Source organism: Solenopsis invicta, chromosome 4, assembly GCF_016802725.1.
Source record: "Solenopsis invicta isolate M01_SB chromosome 4, UNIL_Sinv_3.0, whole genome shotgun sequence".
NCBI lineage: Eukaryota > Metazoa > Arthropoda > Insecta > Hymenoptera > Formicidae > Solenopsis > Solenopsis invicta.
In genome coordinates this window covers 13,581,888-13,607,701 of record NC_052667.1, presented here as the reverse complement: position 1 = coordinate 13,607,701, position 25,814 = coordinate 13,581,888, and the positions used below count along the sequence as shown (strand labels likewise).

Below are 25,814 nucleotides of genomic sequence, written 5' to 3'. Positions count from 1 at the left end.
AATACGATGTTCCTGGTGCAAGAAATATTTTTGTATGCATTTTTTTGAAGTATATCATAATTGCGAACATTTTGTCACATAATCATCACGTTAGTATTAAAAACAAGATTAAAAATTAATTATAAAATAATCAATATAATAAATACATTTATTGCTGTTTGTAATAAAAAAAAATGTGCTTATACATTACAGAATATGGTACAGTAATTCATTTTGATATCATGGAAATATCGAAATTTGTGCAGATTTAAAATAAAAAAATTTTATTATTTTGTAACCTTATAACATAAAAGATATTTTATCATATAAAAGTTGAGTGAATTTTTATGTAATAATAATATATTTTTCAAGAGAGTGACGACGGCATTCGAACTTCGTGTATTGAAAAATAAAGAGTGAAAGAAAGAGTGGTTTAGATGTACGGGAAAAACCACTATAAAAAAGGTGCGCTATGGTAATCTACCTCATGAAAGGTGGTGTGGAAATGATAGCAATTTATTATTTTGTTAATAATTGATACTTTTTTAAAAAGTTCTAAAACTTTTATTTTTAAAGAACAAAGTAACATAACCCGACTTTAATACATTTAGGTAACATAATTAGATAATTTTAGAAAATATATCAGTTGCTGCCAATGTACAATTTTAAGAGGTGAAATCAGTCCTTATGTGTAAAGCGATTTTTAGATTTTCCCTCTATGTCTCGATAATTATTCAAAATATAAAAAAATGTTTTATACAAAAGTTTTACAATAAAATTATGTTTATTTATTCACGTTAGTAATATTTTTTTAGAATAATTTTTTAAACAATTATTAAAAAAAGTTTTTTTCAATAAATATTTTTTAAAAATGTTATTAACCCTTAAACACGTAAATGGGTCTGAGAGACCTCATATGAAGTTTCAAACGCTTCTTGTGTGAAGACGGAATGAGATAGGAGGTTTGGGCCAAGACGTAAAAAAAGTTTAAAATCTTCTCTTTTGATTGATATAATTGATCAACTATTTTGGTCAACTAAAATTCGAACGGCACAGCAACCAAGTGTTGTTAGGGTCAATGCGATCCATATAGTGTGTAAGTGAAACTTTTTTTGTGAGTATTTTACATAAAAAAGCTGGATAAAATACGTTTGAACAGATCGGTTCGCGGATGTTACTCGCATATACTTTGTCTAAAGTTGGAATACTATAAAATGCTGTAGAAAAAGGAGTTTTTCCGAAATATATCATGAAACACATCAATTTTCAATTTTAGACACGATTTAATTAAAAATACCTCATATTCGCCTTGTTACATAAGTACATTTTTTAATAGAAATGACAATGATATCATTTTTTTTGTAAGTATGAATCTTTAGCTTTAAAACGCTGTATTGTAAAGTCTTTAAAAGTTTTTTGTTGCAAAAATATGATTTAAAAAAAACTGTGGATTTTTAGATGCCCAAAAATACTTCATATTTTCCATGTTACATAATTAAACTTTTTAAAAAGAATGATTTTGCCAAATTTTATTTTAAAAATGTGACTTTTTAGCTTTAAAACGTCGTATTTAAAAGTCCTTAAAAGTTTTTTGTTGCAAAGATATGATTTTTTGAAGGAAAAGTGAATTTTTGACCAATTTTTCATTTTTACTTAATGGTTTTTCCTTTATAACTTTACAATAAATTATTTTACGGCAATGCCAATTGTAAAGTCACACTCCTGAGGTTCTAAACTTTTATTTAAAAAAAATTGTAGTAAAATATTAGTAAAATATTGATTGTAATCAAAGTTATAGCTTCTCAAAGTTGAAAAAATCTCCCAGATCCAAAAATGTGTTTCCGTATTTTACAGGATCGGTGTGTTTAAGAGTTAAGGTGACTGAATAAAGGTAATTTTATTGTAAATCTTTTGTATAAAACATTTTTTGATATCTCGAATAGTTTCCAAGATATAACAAAAGAAGGTGAAAACCGCTGTACGAGTACACATAGAGGATAATTTCAAGCCTTGAAACCAAATTTTGGGCCGCAACTGATAGTTTCTAAAATCATCTAATTATGTTACCTAAATGTGTGTAAAGTTTCATTAAAATCGGAATGTGACACTTCGAGAAGTTCTTTTGTAAGTAAAATTAGGGTTTAAAACTATTACATTACGGTATACCTTTTAATAGAAATGCGAGTGACTCCACGATGGTTAGTAAGGAACAAAAAATTACGATGGCTAATAAGTGTTAATAAACATTGAACAATGACTTTTTAATACCTGTATCTATCAAATGCAATGGCAGCATTTGTCATACCAGCCCCAATTCCACTAAGTGATCCAATAGAAGCAAAAATCTGACATCCTAAATGGCCAGTAGCAAATCCGGTACTAAAGGAATTATATATAAATATAGGCGCCTTGAGCATCATGAAGAAATCACAAAATGCCAAATTCACCACAAATAAATTCGAAGGTGTTCTCAATGACTTGGCTCTGCAGACAAAAAAGATTGATATGAAACAACAGTATAAACGACGTTTGTAATAATGCACTAATTTTAGCATTTTTAAAATTATAATTTAAAAGACTAAAAAAACAACTAAATACCCGTAAATAAAAATGGATTGAAAATTTGTAATCCATTTTAATTCATTTGAATACATTTTTTGAATTAAGAGACAATAATTAAATCATTTTGATCCTATGTCATGGACAAAAATGGATTGGATAACCTGCGAAAACTTCCTTAAACTAAAAAAATAAAAATAACTTTATTTCAAACCCATTTTATGGATTAAAATGGATTATATGACTCGCGTAACTTTTTTGAATAGAAAAAAATAGAAATCCAGTAATTTTGATCTCACTTCATAGATTAAAACAGATTCAAAGAATACTTAAACTTTAATATAGAAATGGATTAATTTGGCCATTATCCAATTTAAATTCTTGATTTTTTAATTTATTCCTGTTTATTTTAAATTTTAATTTATTTTGGATCTATTTTCGATTGGTGGGTATAACTAAAAGTATAAAATAATTAAAATCGAAAGAAATTCTTATAAAAAAAACACTTAAAATTTGAGTGTTTATGTTTAACAAAAAGACTCGAAAAGATACTCAAACTAACACTTAATTTAATATTATCTTAAATACTCGACTTGAGCGTAACATTCAACTTAAATGGTATTCTCCCTGCTTTAAAAAATCTAATAAAAACACATAAAAACAAATACAATTGACATACTAATTTAAACATTTTCTATCTAATTACAGTCGTTTCTTTTTACAAGGAAAAAAAAATTCTATTCAAATCTATCTGATTATTCAATTATATTTGAAGTTTTCCGAACTTACGTATTTATAGTCTATCCGACATTGCATATGCATTACAACATTACAGTCATATACGTTTTTATTTAAACAATGTATTTAGATCCAATTTTATCCGAAAATCGAACCCCTTAGAACATTGTATTCGGATTCGATTTTGCGATTACATCCGAAATTTCCTGTTTCTTTTTTTTTTAATTTCTATTCGACTGAGCGGAAATAAAATTAATCTAATTCAATCCAAAAATCAAATATTATATGTTTTAGTCCGAACACTAAATTCAGATCCTAACAGTTTCAAAATGTTAAAAGATTATCCTTTCATTAAAATAAATATTTTTTAAATAAAATAAAGGGGATTTATCTCATTACTTTTAACGTTTTTAAAAACGTTTTTCCAAAATTTTAAAAGTATTAAAAAAACTGTTTGCTTGGGTATTAGTGTAAAAAGATGGTCATTTCTCAGTGTAAAATTTTCTGAGAGACAAGATCGATTATGGAAAAATACACAAAGTGTGTAAATACACCCAATCATAGGTGTAGTTGCATAATTTGTTTATTTTTTTTATGTTGTGTATAAATAATTGTTTGGTATTTCTTTTTGTAATTAACGGTCGTTTAGTATAATAAGAAACAAATGTTGTTTTTACAATTTTTTATAGCCGATGTAAAGTTGGCACCCCATTTTTTACAAATAAATATTTTAATCAAAGTTCCGTTTTCACTCATAATAGTTCTACAGTTCCTGATAGATTAAAACAATAGTTCTGTCAATTTGAACAAAAAGAATTCAATTTTAAAAATATAGAGTACCATCTTCCCTAAGTTACAAAAAAAATATATTAAATCACAAAATTTTATAGTTTTTGAAGAGTTCTATAGTTCTTGATAAATTTTAAGAAAAGTTCTGTATATTTAGTATTTTTAAACAATTTTTTAATCTGACAGCTGGCACCCCAACTTACAAAAAAGAGTAAATTAAATCACAAAATCTTATAGTTCCTGAACAGTTCTATAATTCTCGATAAGTTTTAAAAATAGTTCTGCATATTTCATATTTTAAACAATTTTTTTGATCTGACAGCTGGCACACCATTCATTGTAGAACGCAGTGCTTACAGTTCCGATCGATTGTTAGAGGATCTCGGTAGTTCTCACATACTTTTGACTATTTCGAAAAGAGTTCTATCGGTTATTTATTTACAAACAATTTTTAAACCTAACGTTGATATCTTATCACAAGAGTAAAGTATTGTTTTATTGCGAATTCTGGACGGCTTTTTGGCATTTTTCGATAGTTCTGCAATAGTTCTGAAGCTTTATATAGATTTCGTCAAAAGTTCCAGCGTTTATAAATTTTTAAACAATTTTTAAATCTAAATGCTGGCACCTCACACAAGAGTAAAGTACCATTTTACTGCGAATTCTAGACGCGTCTTTGTTATTTTCCAATAGTTCTGTAAAAGTTCTGAAGTTTTATATAAGTTTTATCAAAAGTTCTGACGTTTATAAACTTATAAACAATTTTTAATCCCACGAGTTGGCATCCCACACAAGAGAAAAGTACTATCTTGAAACGAATTCCGGACGACTTTTTGGATGTACTAAAATTATACGATTAGAAAATACCAAAGAGCCGTCCAGAACTCGCAGTAAAATGGTACTTTACTCTTGTTATGAGATGTCTTCATTTAGATTTAAAAATTGTTGAAAAATATGTAAACGCCAGAACGCTTGAAGAAACATATAGAATGTTTTAGAACAATCGCAGAACTATCGAAAAATACCAAAGAGATGTTCAAAACTCGCAGTAAAATAATACTTTACTCTTGTTTGGGGGGGGGGGGCAGCATTTAGATTTATAAATTTATAAACGCCGGAACTCTTGACGAAACCTATAGAAAGTTTTAGAACTATTGCAGACCTATAGGAAAATGCCAATGAGCCAACCAGAACTTGCAGTAAAATGGTACTTTTGTGATGAAATATTTTATTTGATTTTAAAAATTGTGAGGTATTTCTGACAAAACACCATGCTTTTGTTGAATTTTAAACTGTTTTATTACAAACGTATTGCTGATTCAACGGTCGGCCGCAGAAAGAGAACGCAATATGCAAACATGTTGTTGCCTCAACGATTGCCTGAAGAAAGCGAGAGATGCCTCGATGAGTTCCTGTACGTGCTATAATAATGCGCCGTTGTTAATTTGATGCGCAGCCGCTACATTAGCTTTGACAATCCTATTGTGTCATCTCTTGGCTTACAATAAACTTAATTGATAAGTACTGACTACTTATGAGTAATTGATACGTGTTGACGCATTACGATATCTGATCCAATACGTGTTGACACCTTACGATATTCGGTCCGCACCTATACAATACTATACCAAAATAGTTTAAAAATATATAAAAGCAAAAACTTTTGACGAAACCTATATAACAATTGAGAACCATCACAGTCCTATCGGAAAATGCTAATGAGCCGTCCAAAATTTGCAATAAAATGATACTTTACTCTTGTGTGGGGTGCTAGGATTTAGGTTTCAAAATTGTTTAAAAATTTATAAACACGGAAACTCTTAACAAAATCTATATACAGCTTTAGAACTATCGCAGAATTATCGGAAGATGCTAAAGAGCCGTCCAGAACTCGTATTAAAATGGTACTCTATTCTTGTGTGGGGTGCCAGCATTTTGGTTTAAAAATTGTTTAAAAATTTATAAACGCTGGAACACTTGACGAAACTTATATAAAGCTTTAGAACTGCCGCAGAATAATCGAAAAATGCTAAAAAATCATCTAGAACTCGCATTAAAATGGTACTTTATTCTTGTATGGGGTGCCAGCATTTAAGTTTAAAAATTAGTTAAAAATTTATAAACGTCAAAACTCTTAATGAAAAGTATAAGAAGCTTTAGAACAATCGCAGAACTATAAAAAAATGCCAATACGCTGTCCAGAACTCGCAGTAAAATGGTACTTTAGTCTTGTGATGAAATATTTTATTTGAATTTAAAAATTGTTTAAAAATATATAAACGCCAAAATTGTTGACAAAACCTATAGAAAGCTTTAGAACTATCGCAGAACTATTGGAAAATGCCAATAAGCTGTCCAGAATTCACAGCAAAATAGTACTTTACTCTTGTGTGGGGTGCCAGCATTTTGGTTTAAAAATTGTTTAAAAACTTATGAATACTGAAATTCTTGACGAAACCTATAGAAAGCTTTGGAACCATCGCAGAACTATCGAAAAATGCCAAAGCCGTCCAGAACTTGCATTAAAATATTACATTACTCTTGTGTAGGGTGCCAGCATTTTGGTTTAAAAATTATTTAAAAGTTTATAAACACCGGAACTCTTGACAAAACCTATAGAAAGCTTTAGAATTATTGCAGATTTATAGAAAAATGCCAGTGAGTCTCCAGAACGCAATAAAACGATACTTTACTCTTGTGATAAGATACCAACGTTTAGGTTTAAAAATTGTTTGTAAATAAATAATCGATAGAACTTTTTTCAAAAAAATCAAAAGCATGCGAGAACTGCCGAGATCCTCTAACAAATTGATTGGAACTATCAGCACCGCGTTCTACGATGGATGGTGTGCCAGTTATCAGATTAAAAAATTGTTCAAAAATATTAAATATGCAGAACTATTTTTAAAACTTATTGAGAACTATAAAACTTTTTAGTAACTATACAATTTTGTGATTTGATTTATTGTTTTCATAACTTGGGTGCCAGCGGTCAGATTAAAAAATTGTTTAAAAATGCATTAAATATGCAGAACTATTCTTAAAATCTATCAAGAACTATAGATCTCTTTGAGAACTATAAGATTTTTTGATTTAATATATTTTTTGTAACTTGGGGTGCTACGGGAAGTTGGCACCCCATATTTTCATAATTGAGTTTTTTTGTTCAAATCGACAGAACTATTGTTTTAATCTATCAGAAACTGTAGAACTATTGTGGATGCAAACGAAACTTTGATTAAAATATTTATTTTTAAAAAATGGGATGCCAACTTTACACCGGCTTTTTCTCATTCCTTTCCGACTAAACATTTTTTTAAAAACATTGGAAATTTTTTTAAGTAGATCTTTTAAGTCGGAAATTTTGTTCATAGTTTATGCTGAAACAGAAACTTTGTTAATTTTTTCCGAATTTTTTCAACCGGCGTCCTTCAGGAGGAAACATCTAGGCTTATAAACTCTTTGTACCATCCTATATTGTGTTTATTAATATCATAATTTTTCTGTAAAAAATAATAGTTTACTACGAAGTATTGTAAAAAATGTAATAAATAAAATATTTGTAAATTTTGTTTTATTTAAATTTTTTAACAATACAGTTATTCTTAATAATCAATATTGATTATGTTACGTCCTGCGGAGTAACAATTCTTTTCTTTCGAAATCGATGCGGCCAAGCAATCGAAAATCGCGACCAGATGGTCTATTTTAATCGCGCAAATAAGCTAAAATTATCCGGTCGAGTCAATACGGTTGGTCTACGCTTGACACGTGCCGGTTTTGGCGGAAGCAAGCGTTGAAACGCGAATGATTGACCCCATCGACACGAAACATTTGTCGCGCAATTAATAGGTAACGATCTTTTAAGGAACCTAACCGATAGGATGGATTACTCAGATGAAAAACAGATTAGAAACCGAACGTTCTGAGAACGCGTGAGCAACAATAAGAGACAGTACACCTGCGGATTAAAATCCTATAGGAACCATAGGCAGAATCGGGTATAAAAAGAAGGAGCTCCGGCTCATTTCAGTCATTTCGTCATTTTTGGTCATTTGTCATTTGGTCATTTTCGCTCATTTCACCTGTTACGATCCGCCGGGTCTGTAAACTGGCGAGTCGTAATGGGGTTTTGATTTTTGGCCGCTGTCACCAGTCGTCATGATTCGGGAGGTATGCCCCTCCTCACGACAACAATTATTTGTTGATTGAACTGTTTTTTTTCTATCTGTTAGAAGGAGTTTTGGCTGTTACGTGGGAGAGGGTGCGTGGTACAGAGGGTGAAAAGAAAGGAAAGAGAAAAGAAACTGCCAGAACTTGATTTTACACTTCAACTTTTTATTTACGATTCTAGTGGTGTAATTACAAGTATAATTATGCCTTAATAATATCGTGCGAATAATCAAAATTAATGAGAGATAGGAGAAAGAAATTTTAGGTTAAGATAAATGGTTTGGAAAGCGAGGATGAGTTACAGTGCCTCCAGTTTGTCTACGATCTTGTTGAGGTCTCGCGTGGATTTTAAGATTGTCTTGCCGGATATCATTTTTAGTAAGTTGTATTTTGAAGGCTTGCCATCAGAGTCTATGAATAGAACCTCTTACCGTTGTGCGTAAAAGAAGAGAAAAGAGAGAGAATGAGCGCATGCGAGTGTGCGTGTGTGTGTTTTTAACGCGATCTAAAAGAATTAAGAAGGAACTTTATGTGACTAAGAACTGGATAGAAATCTTCCATCGAGGATTCGAGAAGTCTCGTCTCTTTCTTTAATTGATAGGTTTAGCAGGTTTGAGAGAAATGCAGATTGGAGGAGCAAGTCGACGAAGGCGCTATGAGAGCGCGCACTCGCGTCTCGCTTTTCAGGATGGAGTAGATTTTTCTAGTCTAGATAAGCGCCGAGGAGGCGCTGTTTGAGCAAGGCTCATTCAGCGCATTACCTGGCTGCTGCTCCCGACATCGGAGTCAGGGAAAAGGTTCAGCGAAAGGGTGGAGGTCAAGAGAGAGAGAGAGAGAGAGAGAGAGAGACATTCCGAGATCCTCTATGAAAGACAGAATTATTAACCCACCCGTTATATCATCAGCAATCTACAGGTTGAGAGGCTGCAATGATTTGCGCTCTTCCCGATTGCTGACTCGATAGAAGCAGTGCTGTTACAGAAGTGCTACTGTTACAGAACTGCTGCCGTTACAGAAGTGCTAGATCTCCGATTTCGCGTCGTATTTATACCGTCTGGTTGCAGACGAGGGGTACCAGGGAGGAGAGGTTCCCGATTTCTGTTAGTTTTTCAATATAGGTAAGCCCTTTAATGATCGCGCGCTCTCCGCGTGCAGCGCGGCTCGCGAGTTCAAGAGGGAATCGCGTACGAAATCAAGAATTAATTTCAAAGCTTTAAAATTCAATATAAAATGTAATTTCTAAAAGATCTTTGAATTGAGCGCGCACAACTGTAGTGCTGATTTTTTTGAGTCGTTACATAACGAAAGAATTAGAATTTTACAACACAAACTATTTTTTTATTGATCTTGAATTTTCAGAAGACTATAGCAGTTGTAATTCTTACGGGATTTTAATATGGTGTGATGGAGTGCAAGTCGAGAGTGAGTGTAAATGATTTCTAGATTGAAATTAATAAGTTTATTAAAGATACTATTTTTAATGGTCTTGTAAAGATAGACGAAATTATCGTACGAGAAGCGCACGCCCGCGCGCACCGGTGTCGCGACGAAAATTATTCCGAGATCCTTTAAAAATTCCTGTAGGCTACAACTCCTGAGCTATATTAATTTTGATTTGACAGGATGGTAGTGCCGATTTTTCTGAATCGTTACGTTACCGAAAAGTTTAAATTTCAATATTGCTTTTGGGTGAAATTGATTTTTATACTTTGGTCGTTTATAATGCTCTCAGTTCTCTCGTTTTTCTAATTGCGCGTGCATAGCATGATAGTGGGGTAGGCGCTCTACAAAAGTGCACGTTGAAGTTTGCAAGTTTATTATTTCTACCATGAGAAAACTATTTTTCTTTATGACTGAATAAATCTTGGGACTTGATGCGCGCGCGCGGGCACTTAATAACGCAAACGGGAGCCGCGAGGCACGGGGAGACCGCGCGTTGTGTATCGCATTCCGCGCATTATTTCCGATTTAATTAAATTTATATTTCAACTAGTGATCTCAGGTTTGCATGTACGGCGCGATAGCACCTAGTACACGCAATCATCACGCGATCACCGGTTTACTATTTTGTCATTATTCTGTTAATATTTTATTGAAAAATGTTACAAAATTTAGAGCGGTTATGTGATGCTATTATAATTCTAGATTTGACGTGGCTATTTATGTTACATTATCTCTATGTATCGAAATTTGTTTCTGTAATTTTCTCTATAAGGTTTAAAGTTACGTTAACAAATGCATGTGTAAAGTGGGGGGGGGATTTTGGGCACCAGACGTAACGCTATTTCGCTATTTGTCGTTCGCGATTCATAATTCACTCCAGTTCGATCCGTCGCACATTCCGTGACATTGTCCGAGTCTGTGACGTTCGGATTCGTATTTATCACACTTAAACTCGACGCGGCGCTGTAAAAATTTAGTCAACGAGTTCCATCGTAAGTTCCGAACATCCTGAGCGCCAACCGTTGACCAGCCGTCCGCCGTTGTAAGCTGAATCCGCATCGCCGAACACCAGATCATTCGCATCTTCATAAATCTCAACCAATAGTAAGTCTTAGCCATTCATTATTTTGCTCTCCATAAGACTACCTTCTCTCTCTAGTAAGATTTTTATCATACGTATAATTTCCAAAATATTTATATAGCCAGTATTATTTCACCACCCTTCCTTTCCTTCCTCTATTACTCTTTTACTTTCAGCACGATACAATCGATCTCTTTTGATTGAATCCGTAACTCTCTTTACTTTCTGCAGGATACAATCGAGCTCTTTCGATTAAATCCGCAACTTTCTTTACTTTCTGCAGGATACAATCGAACTCTCTTTCGATTGAATCCGCAACTCTCTTTACTTTCTGCAGGATACAATCGAGCTCTTTCGATTGAATCGGCAACTCTCTTTACTTTCTGCAAGATACAATCGAACTCTCTTTCGATTGAATCCGCAACTCTCTTTTACTTTCCGCAGGATACAATCAAACTTTTTTTCGATTAAATCCGCAACTCTCTTTTACTTTCCGCAGGATACAATCGAACTCTCTTTCGATTGAATCCGCAACTCTCTTTACTTTCTGCAGGATATAATCGAGCTCTTTCGATTGAATCCGCAACTCTCTTTACTTTCTGCAGGATACAATCGAACTCTCTTTCAATTGAATCCGCAACTTTCTTTGCTTCCATCGGAAACAAAGAATTCCTTTTTTTTTCATAATTAAATTCTTTCCTTTTTCTTCCTTTCAAGTAGTTACGATCTAGATTTTATTTTCCTTTATTGGAAAAAAAGAACGTAGCCTTAAATATTAAATTTATTCTAGTGCGTAATCGAGTCCCTGAGCGTAAGTCGCAAAGAACTATTAAGAACTGTCGGAGTCGTCAAAATAAGAAAGTCCGGAAGCTTGACACATCGTTATCGCTCTTCGAAAAATTAAACAATCTGCGAGGAAAGAATTCTGTTTTGCCTAGCGCTCTAACTAATTTAAGAACTTCCGACGAATCGACCGATTCATCTCCACCAGTCTCAAATTCGTCCGTCGAATCATTCTCTCTTTCCCCCTGTCGTCATCCTTCCCCCTTTTACTCCCCTGAACCTCACGTAGAAAACCAACGTTCCTTCTCACCATTTACTCCTGAAAAAATAGAAAATATTGTAAACAAAATCCCAATAGAGCGAATCGAAGAAACAGCCAATGAATTGGAAGAAATCTTCGACTCGGTCCAAGAACTACCTAAATAACTAAAAATTCCCTGACCACACACGCGAATACACACTCACACACGCACATTTATATAAATTTCATTAATTACAAATGTAACCAATTAGAATTTAAGTTTATAATTACATTCTTTGTTAAGATTTCTTAAACCGATCACAAGATTTTTCTTTCTTTTATCACACATGTTCTCTGCGAACAAAAATGTTATTCATGAATTAATTATTATTATTTTAATAATCACCATCTATCATTGTAATCGTTTATTTCTTCTATTATGTTAAAATAAATTGTAATCTTTAATTTTAACCATTTTCGTTTATTTTTACTACCTCTAATTCCCGCTCAGATAAAATTGCACTTGTTCCAATTCCGCGTAAAAGCGATTTAATTCGTTTACGCAAAATAAGGACTACACGAATGCAAGAGTTTGAATGAGAGTCATAGGCCGTCATTCTCGACACCTGACCTACATTCTAACTCACCTGACGCATTCGACTCGTCGCACTCGCCCGGAAACATGTGTGCGCGAGATTAGGCCTGTTCCGTTCTTCCTGTCTCACTCAAATCATTTCCATAAGTTTCTACCTGCAAGTCGCCCCGAGAGACTTATTTCGAGAATTCTGGACGTAACAATTATTTAACACAACTAAGAAACATATTGATATAATACATTTAATATTAATCAATTAATCAATATGGTTATACGGTTTATATGGAAATACTTAATTAAAATGGATAAAAGCATGTCAAAATTATATGCAAAGTCCGGATCTCGATGCCATTTTTTCTCACTTCGAGCAGTGCGCGCCGTTAGAAGTAGGATCCAACGCGATGATGTCCAATTTGTTATACTAAAACATTACACCGCTACTAACATAGTCGGCTCTGCACTGAGATAGTGACTCTGTTTATATCGATATAAATACATAAATTGTTTATAGTAAAACTATATGAATATAACCACATATTGTATACAACAACTTGACTAACAAGGAGTAGGCAAAAAATGTAAAATGCCAAATGAGATGAATCAAAGCTCATTTGAAAGGGGGAAACAGGTACCATATATTAAAAGTGTAAAAGGTTAGCTTGAATGGACCTTAGTTTTTATAAAAATTGCAAGTAAAGTTTAACATTTAGTGGCTGAGAAACTAAATGCTAGGTTGTATTTTTCCCTTTGTGGCGAACCGGGTTTGAATCTTCGCAGTAACAATTTTTTTTTCTTTTTTTAAACCTTGTACTATTATATTTTACAATTACATTATCTTTATTAATTTTAAATTAATTAATAATAATGTACTTACATATAATAATAAAATTAAGCTACTTTTATAATTTAAAAATTAATAAAAATGTTTAATAAACTATTTATTATAATAAAATTATTTATAAATAATTAGGCCTTAACGAGCAGATTTATTCTGAAATATAATACACTTTAATTTATAATGTTTTATAATTTATAACATCTTATAATTCATAACTTCTTATAAGTTTGTAACGTCTTATAATTTATAATATTATAGAAATTCTCAAAGTGTATTATTTTTCGGAATAAATCTGCTTGTTAAGGCCTAATTATTAATCTTTATAAATAATTTCATTATAATAAATACTTTATTGAATATTTTTATTAATTTTTTATTCATGAAAAGTTGCTTTATTTTATTAGTATATGTACGGTAAGTACATTATTATTGATTAATTTAAAAAGTACTATTTTTTTTCTTTATATATATATATATATACAGGGTGAGTCATTTTAATCTATGGACCCGAATATCTTCCAAATAACGGTATCTACAAAAAAATGGTTTAGATAAAAGTTGACCAGGACAGAGGGGATCATTCAATTGTACCATTGGTTTTGACCTTGAGGTCAATTTTGAAGGTTATTTCAAGGTCACGATGGTTTTTTTAAATGGGACACCCTATTTTTGACTGCGGATTTCGAAAAAGCGGAAAATTTTACATCAAACTTGTCTTATGAAAAAATTGTTTTTGCGACCTTGGAAAGGTCAAAAATGAAGGTGAAATGCCTGAAAAACGATCTGGTGTACTTTTTCTGAAATGACGTGGTTTTCTGGGTAACACAAATGTGCATAATGATTAAGCATTACTACTTGCAACTTTCGGCCGGATTCTTCGACGCACGTCTATTGCTCCCCTCCCGCCGCTCGCGCCTTAGCAACGGCGCCGAACGGCGTAACGCACGGTCCTAAAACGATGTATCGCGCTTCTTAGTTACGCCGTCCGGCGGCGCCGTTGCTAAAGCGCGAGCGGTGGGAGGGGAGCAATAGGCGTGCGTCGAAGAATCCGGCCGAAAGTTGCAAGTAGCTGACAGCACTGCGATACCTAATGCTAATAATCAACGATTGAAAAAAACTAAACAATTACGTTTGATTTAAGATTTATAATTATTGTTATAATAGAGTTTTGTTCCTTTTCTTTCTTACTCACTTCTGCATAATTGAAAAATTTACTATTTAAAGTTGCTTAAATTTAAAAATTCCAAATATACATACAGGGTATGTAGGTAATTACATTCACAAGTTACCTTTCCAGAATGGCTGATTATAGTCCTAATGAGATTGTTGATATTGTATTAGTTTTAGGGGAGTGTCATAGCAATTACAATGCAGCATCAAGGCTTTATGCTCAACGTTTTCCTGAAAGGCAACATCCAACTGATATAACAATACGTAGTTTAGTCCAAAGAGCTCGCAATGGACATCTTGTTCGTCAACGTCAACATCATGAATATGAGGAAAATGATGCGCGAGCTGTAACTATTTTAGCAATACTTAATCCTCATGTTAGTGCTCGCCAGATTGAAAAGGAAATAGGTATACCACGAAGAACTGTTGTTAGAATTTTAAGAGCTCTAAATTATCACCCTTTTCACATCACTCTTACGCAGGCTTTACAACCTAATCATCATCTAATGCGTATTGCTTTTTGCCAGTGGGCTTTACAAATGTTACACGATGATCCTAATTTTTTTAGGTATGTGCTTTTCTCAGATGAGGCTAAATTTTATAGTGACGGACAACTTAATAAACACAACTGCCATTATTGGTCAGATGTTAATCCCCACTGGTATAGGCCAATAGATCATCAAAATCGATGGAGTATTATGGTGTGGTGCGGCATTGTAAATGGTTATTTGATTGGACCTTATTTTTTTGAAGAGAACGTTGATAGACACAGTTACTTATCGTTGCTAAGAGATCACTTACCAGGCTTATTAGAAGATGTTGACTTAGCAACAAGAGCAAGAATGTGGCTTCAACAAGATGGTGCTGCACTGCATTATGCACTCATTGTATACGTGCCTTTTTAAATGCCAGTTACAATGACAGATGGATTGGACGAAGGGGTCCAGTTGAATGGCCTCCTTGCTCAACAGATTTGACGTCGCCTGATTTCTTTTTATGGGGATACTTGAAAAATGTTATTTTTGCTGAACGACCAACCACAAGAGATGATTTTATGGGCTGCATTCGTAGAGCTTGTGCAGCCATTTCTAGAGCTACCCTGCTTAGAACTGTGGATAGTTTTCAAAACAGATTGCAGTTATGCCTCGAAGCCAACGGAGGTAATTTTGAACAATTACTCCGTGGGTAATTCATTTAAATTACAGTGTCAGTGAGAAGCGAGGGGACTCACGATAATCAAGTACCCCGACGTGAGAGGCAAGGTGACTCACGATAATCAAGCACCCCGACGTGAGTGGCAAGGGGACTCACGATAATCAAGCACCCCAACGTGAGAGGCAAGGGGACTCACGATAATCAAGCACCCCGACGTGAGAGGCAAGGGGACTCACGATAATCAAGCACTCTAAAGGAAACAGAACTTACTACGTCCACGTCGTTGTTTTCGGGTAACGTTAAAAGTAAGATGAAAGTGCTTTTGACCTTGATATGACCTTCAAAAGGTCAGGTCGAAAAACTAAAAAATCCCTATGCTCATGTAAAAAGTGCCATTGTTTAAGAGCCCATTGTCAAGAAACAGGTTCTGCGGTCAAAAATAGGGTTTACTAATCAAAAAATGCGTTATGAGCCTCAAACAACCTTGAAAATTGACCTCAAGGTCAAGCTAATTAAAGTGATTAACACTTTTACAATTCATTGACTTTGTTTAAGCATTATGCACATTTGTGTTACCCAGAAAACCACGTTATTTTAGAAAAAGTACACCAGATCATTTTTCAGGCATTTCACCTTTATTTTTGACCTTTCCAAGGTCGCAAAAACAATTTTTTTATAAGAAAAGTTTGATGTAAAATTTTCCGCTCTTTCGAAATCCGCAGTCAAAAATAGGGTGTCCCATTTAAAAAAACCATCGTGACCTTGAAATAACCTTCAAAATTGACCTCAAGGTCAAAACCAATGGTACAATTGAATGACCCCCTCTGTCCTGGTGAACTTTTATCTAAACCATTTTTTTGTAGATACCGTTATTTGGAAGATATTCGGGACCATAGATTAAAATGACTCACCCTGTAAGTATACGAGGTGTGTTCAAAAAGTATCGCGAATTTTGTATTTTTTCAAAAATTATTTATTTATTCATGAATATCTATTTTGTCCCCTTCAAAGTAATCCCCATGAGATATTATACACTTGTGCCAACGGTTTTTCCAATCTTCGAAGCACTTCAAAAAATCATTTTTTTTTATCTTGTTCAGCTCCTCCTTCGATGCCGTCTTTATCTCGTCAAGCGTAGCGTAACGTCGTCTTTTCATGGGCCTCTTCAGTTTAGGGAACAAGAAAAAGTCACAGGGGGCCAGATCTGGGGAATACGGTGGCTGCGGCATCATTAGTGTGTTGTTTTTGGCCAAAAAGTCGCGCACAAGCAACGATGTGTGAGCAGGGGCGTTATCGTGGTGCAAAAGCCAATTTTTGTTCTTCCACAAATCCGGGCGTTTCTGGCGGATTGCTTCGCGCAAATTGCGCATAACTTGCAGGTAATATTCCTTATTGACCGTTCTACCCTGTGGCAAGAACTCATGATGCACCACGCCCCTGCAATCGAAGAAAACTGTCAGCAAAACTTTCACATTCGACCGAACTTGGCGCGCTTTTTTCGGTCTTGGTTCGTGCGGCAGCTTCCATTGAGATGATTGAGCTTTGGTTTCCACGTCATAACCATAAACCCACGATTCGTCACCAGTTATGACCCTCTGGAGCAAATTTGGGTCGTCGCGGACAGAGTCCAACATCTCATTAGCAATGTTCATGCGATGCTGTTTTTGGTCGCAATTGAGCAATTTTGGTACGAATTTCGCGGCGACCCGTCTCATGCCCAAATCATTGATAAAAATCGAATGGCACGAGCCAATCGATATGTTTAGGTCCTTAGCAACTTCTCTAACGGTGATTCGACGATTGGCCAATACCATTTTCTCCACTTCATTAATTTTTTCGTCTGTTGTTGAAGTGCTCGGGCGTCCGGCACGCTCTTCGTCGTTCACATCTTCTCGGCCTTCTGAGAACATTTTGTACCACCGATAAACGTTGCTTCGGTCCAAGGTAGCTTCTCCGTATGCCACAGTCAACATTCGGAATGCATCCGCGCACTTAATTTCGTTTTTCACACAAAATTTGATACAGGTTCTTTGATCCATTTTTTTGAATAGGTAAAAATCGAAGACGATCCAAAACACGTGCAAGCAAAGCAGCTGTCAACAATTAAGTGAACATTCAAAATGGCCGAGCTTGTCGGCATAAGTGAGAGACATGAGTACCAACATAACGCCACAAAAAGATCGAAATTCGAATATACGTAACCCGCGAAAATTCAAAATTCGCGATACTTTTTGAACACACCTCGTATATATATATATATATATATAAAAGTACTTTATTCCTTGATGAGTACACTGCGGACCTCCGCTCCGCTTACATAGTCTCAACATTTTATTCTTTGCATCTTCTACAACGCACGAGAGAGAGAGAAAGATCACTCATCCACTCATACCTCCACACTCATTCTCTGGACCTCCGTTTCCGCCGCATTTTTCTCTCTTCCTTCCACACTCTCATTCATACCCAGTCACCCTTCTCCCTCCCTCATCACCACCAGTTACTTCATCCAAACCACTCCCTCCCCCCTTTCACCTAAAACCTCTTTTACCATCTCCTGCCATCCCTTTTCCGTCTCCCAATCCGTGCATTCCTCCCATATATGTTCCCACGTTTTCTCTCCCCATCCACATATCCTACACTTACTTTCCTCTTTCTCTTTCCAATATCTACCTCCTCTCATACCGTCTCCTAACCTAAACTTAGCAATCCTTTTCCATCTCTCCTCGTTCCAATCCCTCTTCAAGTACTCCGGCACTCCCTTTCCCTTCACTCTATTATAGCATCTGTTAAACCTCGAGCTCCTAATTCTTGCCCCACCTTTCCTCTTCCTGCCGCCTCCTCTCTCTTGCTACCACCTCTTCCCCCTTTAACCGTCTTCTCTCAACTTTTCTATCTCCTTGATATTCCAACTCTTTTCTTCATAGAAACCACTTCTTTCTTCCTCCCATTTTCCCATCACTTTTCCGTCCTTCGCTCTACCTCTTATCTACTCCCAACACAACCATGCCAACTCCACCCCTCTTCCTTCTCCCAGTTTCTTTCCATAACACCATGCCCTCATTCCTGCCCTTCCTCTTAATTTTTCCCTCTCCATCTCCTCCTTTACCATGTACCCCGGTGTGTACCTTCCCACCCCTATTACCTATTTCAAATACCTGTCCTGTATCCTCTCTACCCCTTCCCTTTCTTTCCACCCCCAAATTTCTGCAAATTCTGCATGGCTAACCACCGTCTACACCAACCTATCAAATAACCACATTCTTCTAGCCCACTCCTTTCCGAATTTCCTCTTTTCTATTCCCCATACCTCTCTCATCACCACCGCTCCTTTTTTGACTTTCTCCTCTATATGCTTTTTGTGTCCCCCATTTGCCATCATCATGTAGCCCAGATATTTATACCTTTTCACTTCCTCTATTTCATTTCCTTTCCATTTCCATATTATCTTTTTCTGTCTCCTACCCCCTCCGCTACACCTCATCACTTTTGTTTTCTCCACATTTATCTCTAATTTTTTCTATTTTACCTATCCTTCTAATGTTTTTATTAAGCCTTTCATCCCTTTTTCATCCTTTGCCATCACCGCTACATCATCTGCACACGCCAGGGAATAGATTTTTCTTCCCTTTACCTTTACTCTCCCCCAACCCCCTTTTTCTAACTCCTTATCCAAATCCACTAGCAGTAATGTGAACATGCATGGGCTCAACGGACATCCCTGTCTCACTCCTCTAACTGTCCAAAAGTTGGGCTCCTTTTCCCCCACCCTTACTCTACTTATTGTTTCCTCCAAAACTTCCTCACACCTCACCACGGGACTCTCTCTCACTCCCTTCCTCCTCACTGTCTGTACCAGTATCTCCCTATCCACCGAGTCAAACGCTGTTTTTATATCAACAAACATAATTACCACTATGCTTTTTGTTTCCGCTATTTTCTTATTTATAATTCAACACGTATATGTGATCTATCGTTTCTACCTCTCTCCTGAACCCCGTTTAACTCGGGTAATAACTTTATTCTCCTCATCTTCCTTTAATCTCTTCACCAAAACCGCAGCGTACGCTTTATATGTCGTTTGCGTAAGTGTAACCCTCTTATAGATTTCTATCTTTTCTCCCTCCCCCCTTTTCACTATCGGTACCACTATCCCCTCTCTCCATTCTTCCGGCCATCTTACTCCCTTCCACACTCTATTGCATATCTCCCAAAGCCATTCCCTTATTCTTTTTCCCCGTATATCCATACCTCATTCATAATCCTATCCCTTCCTGCAGCTTTTCTCTCCTTTAATTTTATTATCGCCCTACTAATTTCCTCTCTACTAATCTCTTCTTCCTCTTCTACCCCTCTTCCCATTACTTCCTCTCTTATCCTCCACTTCACTCCCACCAGTACCTCTCTACATTGTTTTTCCCACTTCCCCATTTCAATGCCTTCCCTGACTCTCTTTCTTTTTCTTCTTTATACACTACCTTCCACACATCTTTTTTGGATCTTATTCCTTCTATTTCCCTCTCCCATCTTTCCCTCTCCCATCTTTCCCTCTCCCTTTTCTTCTTCTCCTCACAGTGTTTCCTGTACCTTTTCCTCATTTCTTTATATTTTTCCCCTGTCCCCTTCTTTTCCTCCACCTCTTTAATTCCTCCATAATTTCTCTTTTCCTATCCCTACATTCCTCATCCCACGATCCTCTCCGTTCCTTCTTCTCTTTCTTCTCTACTCTCACTAATGCCCCTTCTACTCTTCTCTTTATTTTTCTCCAAACCTCTTCTACTATCTCACCATCACTATCCCTCTCCCAAAGTATTTCTCAAATTCCTTTTTTTTCCTTTTCCATCCAAACCCCCCTTTTTCCTCTCGTTTTTTTCCCCGGTCCTCTCTTCCCTCCGCCCTCCTCCCTCCATCCATACCGTTATCGGCTGATGGTTGGATCCACCCTATCATCCACCTTCATCTTTTCCACCTTCTTTCTTGTCTCCTCATTCCCGATCACGTAATCTATTACGGTCCCTCCCTTCCCTCCTGTATACGTCCATTCCCCCTTCTCATCCCCCTTTACGCTTTCATTCAATATTGACTATTCCAGAAAGAAACTATGTGGTTATATAGGAGACCAATTCTCCTATATAACCACATAGTTTCTTTCCTCCTCTATTCACTTTTTCATCTTTCGAACTCCTCTTTCCCTGTTCTACCCCTCCCTCTTCATCCTCATCTACTCTTCCCCCTTCTCTCCCTGTCCTAGCATTGAAATCCCACCCCCCCTATTAACACCCTTCCCCCCTATTTCACCGATTCCTCTCTATCCTTCATCCACTGTCTCAGCTGTCCCATTTTTTTCCTCCAAATCTTCATTCACAGACACTCCTATTAGCCTCCACCACTCTCCCCCTAAATTTACTTTTACTGCTTGTAATCCCTCCTTTTTTTCCCTTATCATCCTTCTCTCTCCCTATCCCTTCTCTTATCCCTATAATTATTCCTCCTATTGCCCTCCCTTTTTACTCTTCCTTGCCGCCTCTTGCACTTCCCACACGTATCCTTTTGGCAGACATTTTTGAACTCTTTCCTATCCCTTCTTCTGAAACCAAGTCTCACTCAGGAACATCACATCCCATTCTTTTAGTCTCTCCCTGAAATCTTTCTCTTTGTTTTCCATGCCTGCCACATTCCAAAAGTCTATCTTATACTTTTTACATTCTTCTTTTTTCTTTTTCATTCTCTTTTTCCTACGTTTCTTATTTTCTATATTTCCTTCTTTTTCCCCCTCTCCCTCTCCCACCGTCCCCCACCCTACTAAAACTCCCCTTTCTTTTTTTCCACCCCTTTATCCTTTTCTATCCTCCTCTTCCATTCTCTTAATTCTTTTTCGCGCCATTCCCTCAACTCATTCTTAATCTCATCCCATACCCATAATTTCTTCTCAAACCATATTTTCATATATCCTACTCTTACTTTCCTACCTTCCCTCCTTATCCTTTCCGTTTCCTTCCTTATCCACCACTTTATTCTTCTCTTCTTTTTTGTCAGATCATCTACTATCCACTCCTTTCTTTCCCTCAGCTTCGCTTTTCCTTTCATCACTTCAATTTTCTCCTCTACACTCGCTAAACTTACCCATACCATTTCTCTTCCCTCCTTATCTTTCTTCCCTATACTTCTTATCCCTTCCACTCTTGCTGTCGCCCCCGTCGCCCCCACTATCTTTTCTATCTTTTTTCTTAATCCCTTTATCCCTTTCTCCTTTGCTTTCACTCCTTTTATGATTATATTTCTCTTCCTCTCTTCCCTTTTTCTCTTTTCCCTCTCTAACTCTATTCTCTTCATCCTTTCTTCTAATTCCTTCATCTCTCCCTTTCTCCTTCTCTCTATCTGCTTTACCTTTTCCTCCTTCTTCTTTTCCTTATCCCCTTCCTCTTTCTCCCTACTTCCTCTCCCTACTTTTCTCGATTTCTTCCACTTTTTTCTCTAAACTGTCTAATCTTTTCCTCATATCTTTCATCCACTCCCTCATCTCTACTTTCCCCTTCTTCATCTCTCTTAATTCCGCTTTAATTTCCTTAAAACCCTCCCTTACCTCCCTAATATCTCACTCAACCTCCCTTTTTCTTGTTTTTCCGACTGCTTTTCCAGCTGCTTTTCCAGCTGTTTTTCCGGCGATCTCAATACTTTTATACTTTTCTTAAAAATATCTGCCTGTAATACATGTTTCTTCTTCCTTTTCTCTCCTTTCTTAAACGCATCTATCAGGGACAGACTGTATACTCTATCCCTCATCAAACCTTTGCTTTGCTCGGTCTTCCCACCTTTCTCTTCTCCTCCCCTTTCCCCTCCTCTACTTCGTTTTCCTCTCCTTCCTTCCCTCCTTTCCTTCCTCCATCTCGTCTTTCTTCTAACCTGCCAACTTTCCCTATTCAAAAGTTTATTTACTTGCAGTCGTGTTAAAAAAATTTGTTTTTAATATTTATTTTTTCATTTTTTTTTATTTATGTAAATAAGAAAAAAAATTTAATTAAGTAATTTGTTTTTTGCACTTCTAGAAAATATTTACTAGAAAATATGACTCTTTTTATATTTAAGATAATAATATTTTCAACTTATTTGTAAAATCATTATATAAATGTAGCAAATGTAAAAATACAAAATTATATATTAAGATAATATATCAGTTACTCAAAAGTTACTCCAATTCAAAATTTCTTGCAACTGCATTTATTCTCTCTTGCTATGCTTCTTACTTCTACCGCCCGATGTCGCTACCCTCCCTCTTTTCTGCTTCCTCTCTACTCTCTATACCTGCTCTCCCGTCTAACCTCCAAATCCCATCCCAACCCTATTATCACTCACTGTCTCACTATTCCCTTACCTTCGCCCTTCACCCTCCATCACCAGCATCTTCCTTTTCCCTTCATCTCCTCCACTACGTCTCACCTTATCCCCTAACACCTGCTTATCAATCGCACTCTCCACACAGACGTCAATCAGCCTCGCTACCGGAAACGGAAGTTCAATTTAAAAATTACTAAAAATAATGCAATTGTAAAATAAATAGCAAAAAATGAAAAAAAAATAAAAAAAATTTGATGCTGTGAAAATTCGATCCCGATCCGCCATGGAGGTAAAAATATAATACTAGCACTTAGCCTTCTCAGCTATGACTCTCTTGGATAGTGTTTTAAGATTCCAGTACCTCACGTACAAACGTCCAAAGTGTTAAACTTTAATTGCAATTTTCTTAAAAAGTAAGGCTTATTCACGCTAACCCTTTTACACTTTTATTATACTTGTTCCTCTCTTTCAAACAAGCTATGGTTTATCTCATTTGACATTTACAGTTCTTGCCCACTCCTTGTAAGAATAGGCCGAGACGGTCATAGCAAAATCTTCGAGATAAAATAATATTTTACATATGTTTTAATTTATTTTAAACTGCGCGCCGTTACTTTCAATTTTAAACACAGTTCTTTAAATTGAAACATGATTAAATTAAAAATTAATTTAATAATATTGATGCTAACTTGCTAAAATCCTACATTTCTAAAATTCCCCCGAACAATATTATTTCGACCAGGGTTTGAACCTGGATCCCCTTACTAAAAATAAAAAAATTTTTAAACTACAAAAAATTGGCGCTGCTGTTTTACAACATTTTATTTAGATTATATTTAAATATCTAGCAGCGCCAATTTTTTGCAGATTAAAAATTTTTTATTTTAATAAAACATTCATTTCTGTTCTTTCTTTAATTCTTTGAGATTAAATGTTACATATTTCATTGAAACTTTTTTAAATTAAGTACATCCATTTAGAATAGAAAAATGTTTCAATAAAAATACACAGACAGTATCACTTGAATTTTATTTAAAAAGGAATTAAAGATACCGCTATTTGGATTTTACTTAAAAAATAAATATACTATCACTTGCATTTTATTCATTAAAAGTAGTACAGTAGTTATTTCAAACAGCAATATATTCTCTTTATAATTGGCGCAATTTAAAGATTTTATATATTTTTGGGAAAAAAATATATTTAGGTTGGATTAAATTTAAGATATTTATTTTTAAGTAAATACACTAGTTATTTTAAAGAGCAATATATTCTTTTTATAATTGGCGCAATTTAAAGATTTCGCTCATTTTTTAGAATACATACCACTTAAATTGGAATAGGAAAATTTTTCAATGAGAATACAAAGTACAAAGTAGTACTACTATTGTTTAGTAGAATTAAAGTTAAAGGTAAAATTACCACATGGGTTAGCATAGAAAAATTTTTGTTAAAATACAAAAATAGTACTACTTAGGTTTTTAAGAAAAATTAAAGATGGTGCGAGCGCACACACATAAAATGGCACCTTTTTTTTACCTTTTTTTGAAAAGGTAATTTTGTATTGATATCACGCGTTTTGTAGTGTTAAGTAATATTTATTTTGTTTATAATGAAATATATGATTTTAACTTTGCAAGATTGTGAAGATACATACCACTTGGGTTGGAATAAGAAAATTTTTCAATGAGAATACAAAGTATAATGTAGTACTACTTTTGTTTTGTAAAATTAAAGTTAAAAATAAAATTATTACATAGGTTAGTATGGACAAATTTTTCTGTTAATTAAAAAAAATTAAAAATAAGGTGCGTGCACGCATAAATTGACATCTTTTTTTTACCTTTCTTTGAAAATATATATATACATGCTTACATATTTATTTATAACAAAAACCATTAATAAATCTTATTATTAAAAATTCAACATTATCGTTAAGTAGCACATCTTTAGAATCACCAAATTTTAAAAGAATCGATCCCACAATTTAATTTACAATCCTCTATTCCTACCTTTGGATAATAACAGTAAATATCCAATTTTTATAACTTTTAATTTTAATCTTCTGTTTTTATACGAGACATCAAAAGAATAACAATAATAAAAAAAAACAATAGAAATTATAAAGTATCATGATAAAATTAAACGTTTCCAACAAGCACCAAATATAATGCTAAGATGTAATGTATGTATATAACATATATAACATAGATCAAGATAATTACGTTATATTAAACACATACGCTATGTGTTTGCTAAGATTAAAAATTAAATTTTTGTTATTTGTAATTAGAATAAAATATAAGACGCTTTTTCGAGATCTCGGGGATCACCTCGACGTTAACAGTTAGATCGTCTTTGACGTCGCCGTCGCCGTCGCCGTCGCCGACGCCATCGTCGTCGTCGTCGTCGCCATCGTTGTCGCCGTCGTCGTTACCGCGCATCGTCGCCGTCGCCGTCGTCGTCGTCGTCATCGTCGTCGTCGTCGTCGTCGTCGTCGTCGTTACCGCGCGTCGTCGCCGTCGCCGTCATCGCCGTCGTCGTCGTTATCGCGCGTCGTCGCCGTCGTCGTCGTTACCGCGCGTCGTCGCCGTCGCCGTCATCGTCGTCGTCGTCGTTACCGCGCGTCGTCGTCGTTACGCGTCGTCGTCGTCGTTACCGCGCGTCATCGCCGTCGCCGTCGTTGTCGCCGTCGTCGTTACCGCGCGTCGTCGTCGTCGTCGTCGTCGTCGTCGTCGTCGTCGTCGTCGTCGTTACCGCGCGTCGTCGCCATCGCCGTCGTTGTCGCCGTCGTCGTTACCGCGCGTCGTTGCCGTCGCCGTCGTCGTCGTCGTCGTCGTCATCGTTGACTGCGTGTCATTGCCATCGCCGTCGTCGTCGTCGCCATCGCCGTCGCCGTCGTCGTTACCGCGCGTCGTCGCCGTCGCCGTCGTCGTCG

General features: G+C 35.6%; 1 protein-coding gene across 4 annotated transcripts in view; it reads right to left on the bottom strand.

The window, feature by feature from the left end:
* The window catches only part of LOC105199537 (opsin, ultraviolet-sensitive), a 713,170-nt gene that overhangs the window by 495,946 nt on the left and 191,410 nt on the right, over positions 1 to 25,814 (bottom strand). For 3 of the 4 annotated variants that reach the window (XR_005574669.1, XM_039448692.1, XM_039448691.1), the window contains exon 2: positions 2,248 to 2,463. The exons of the other annotated variant lie outside the window; for it this stretch is intronic. Coding sequence is in view for 2 of the 3 variants with exons in the window: in XM_039448692.1 (XP_039304626.1) it covers positions 2,248 to 2,463 (216 nt within the window). In the remaining variant the exon portion in view is untranslated. The remainder of the gene's footprint in view (positions 1 to 2,247; positions 2,464 to 25,814) is intronic. 4 annotated transcript variants of the gene reach the window in all.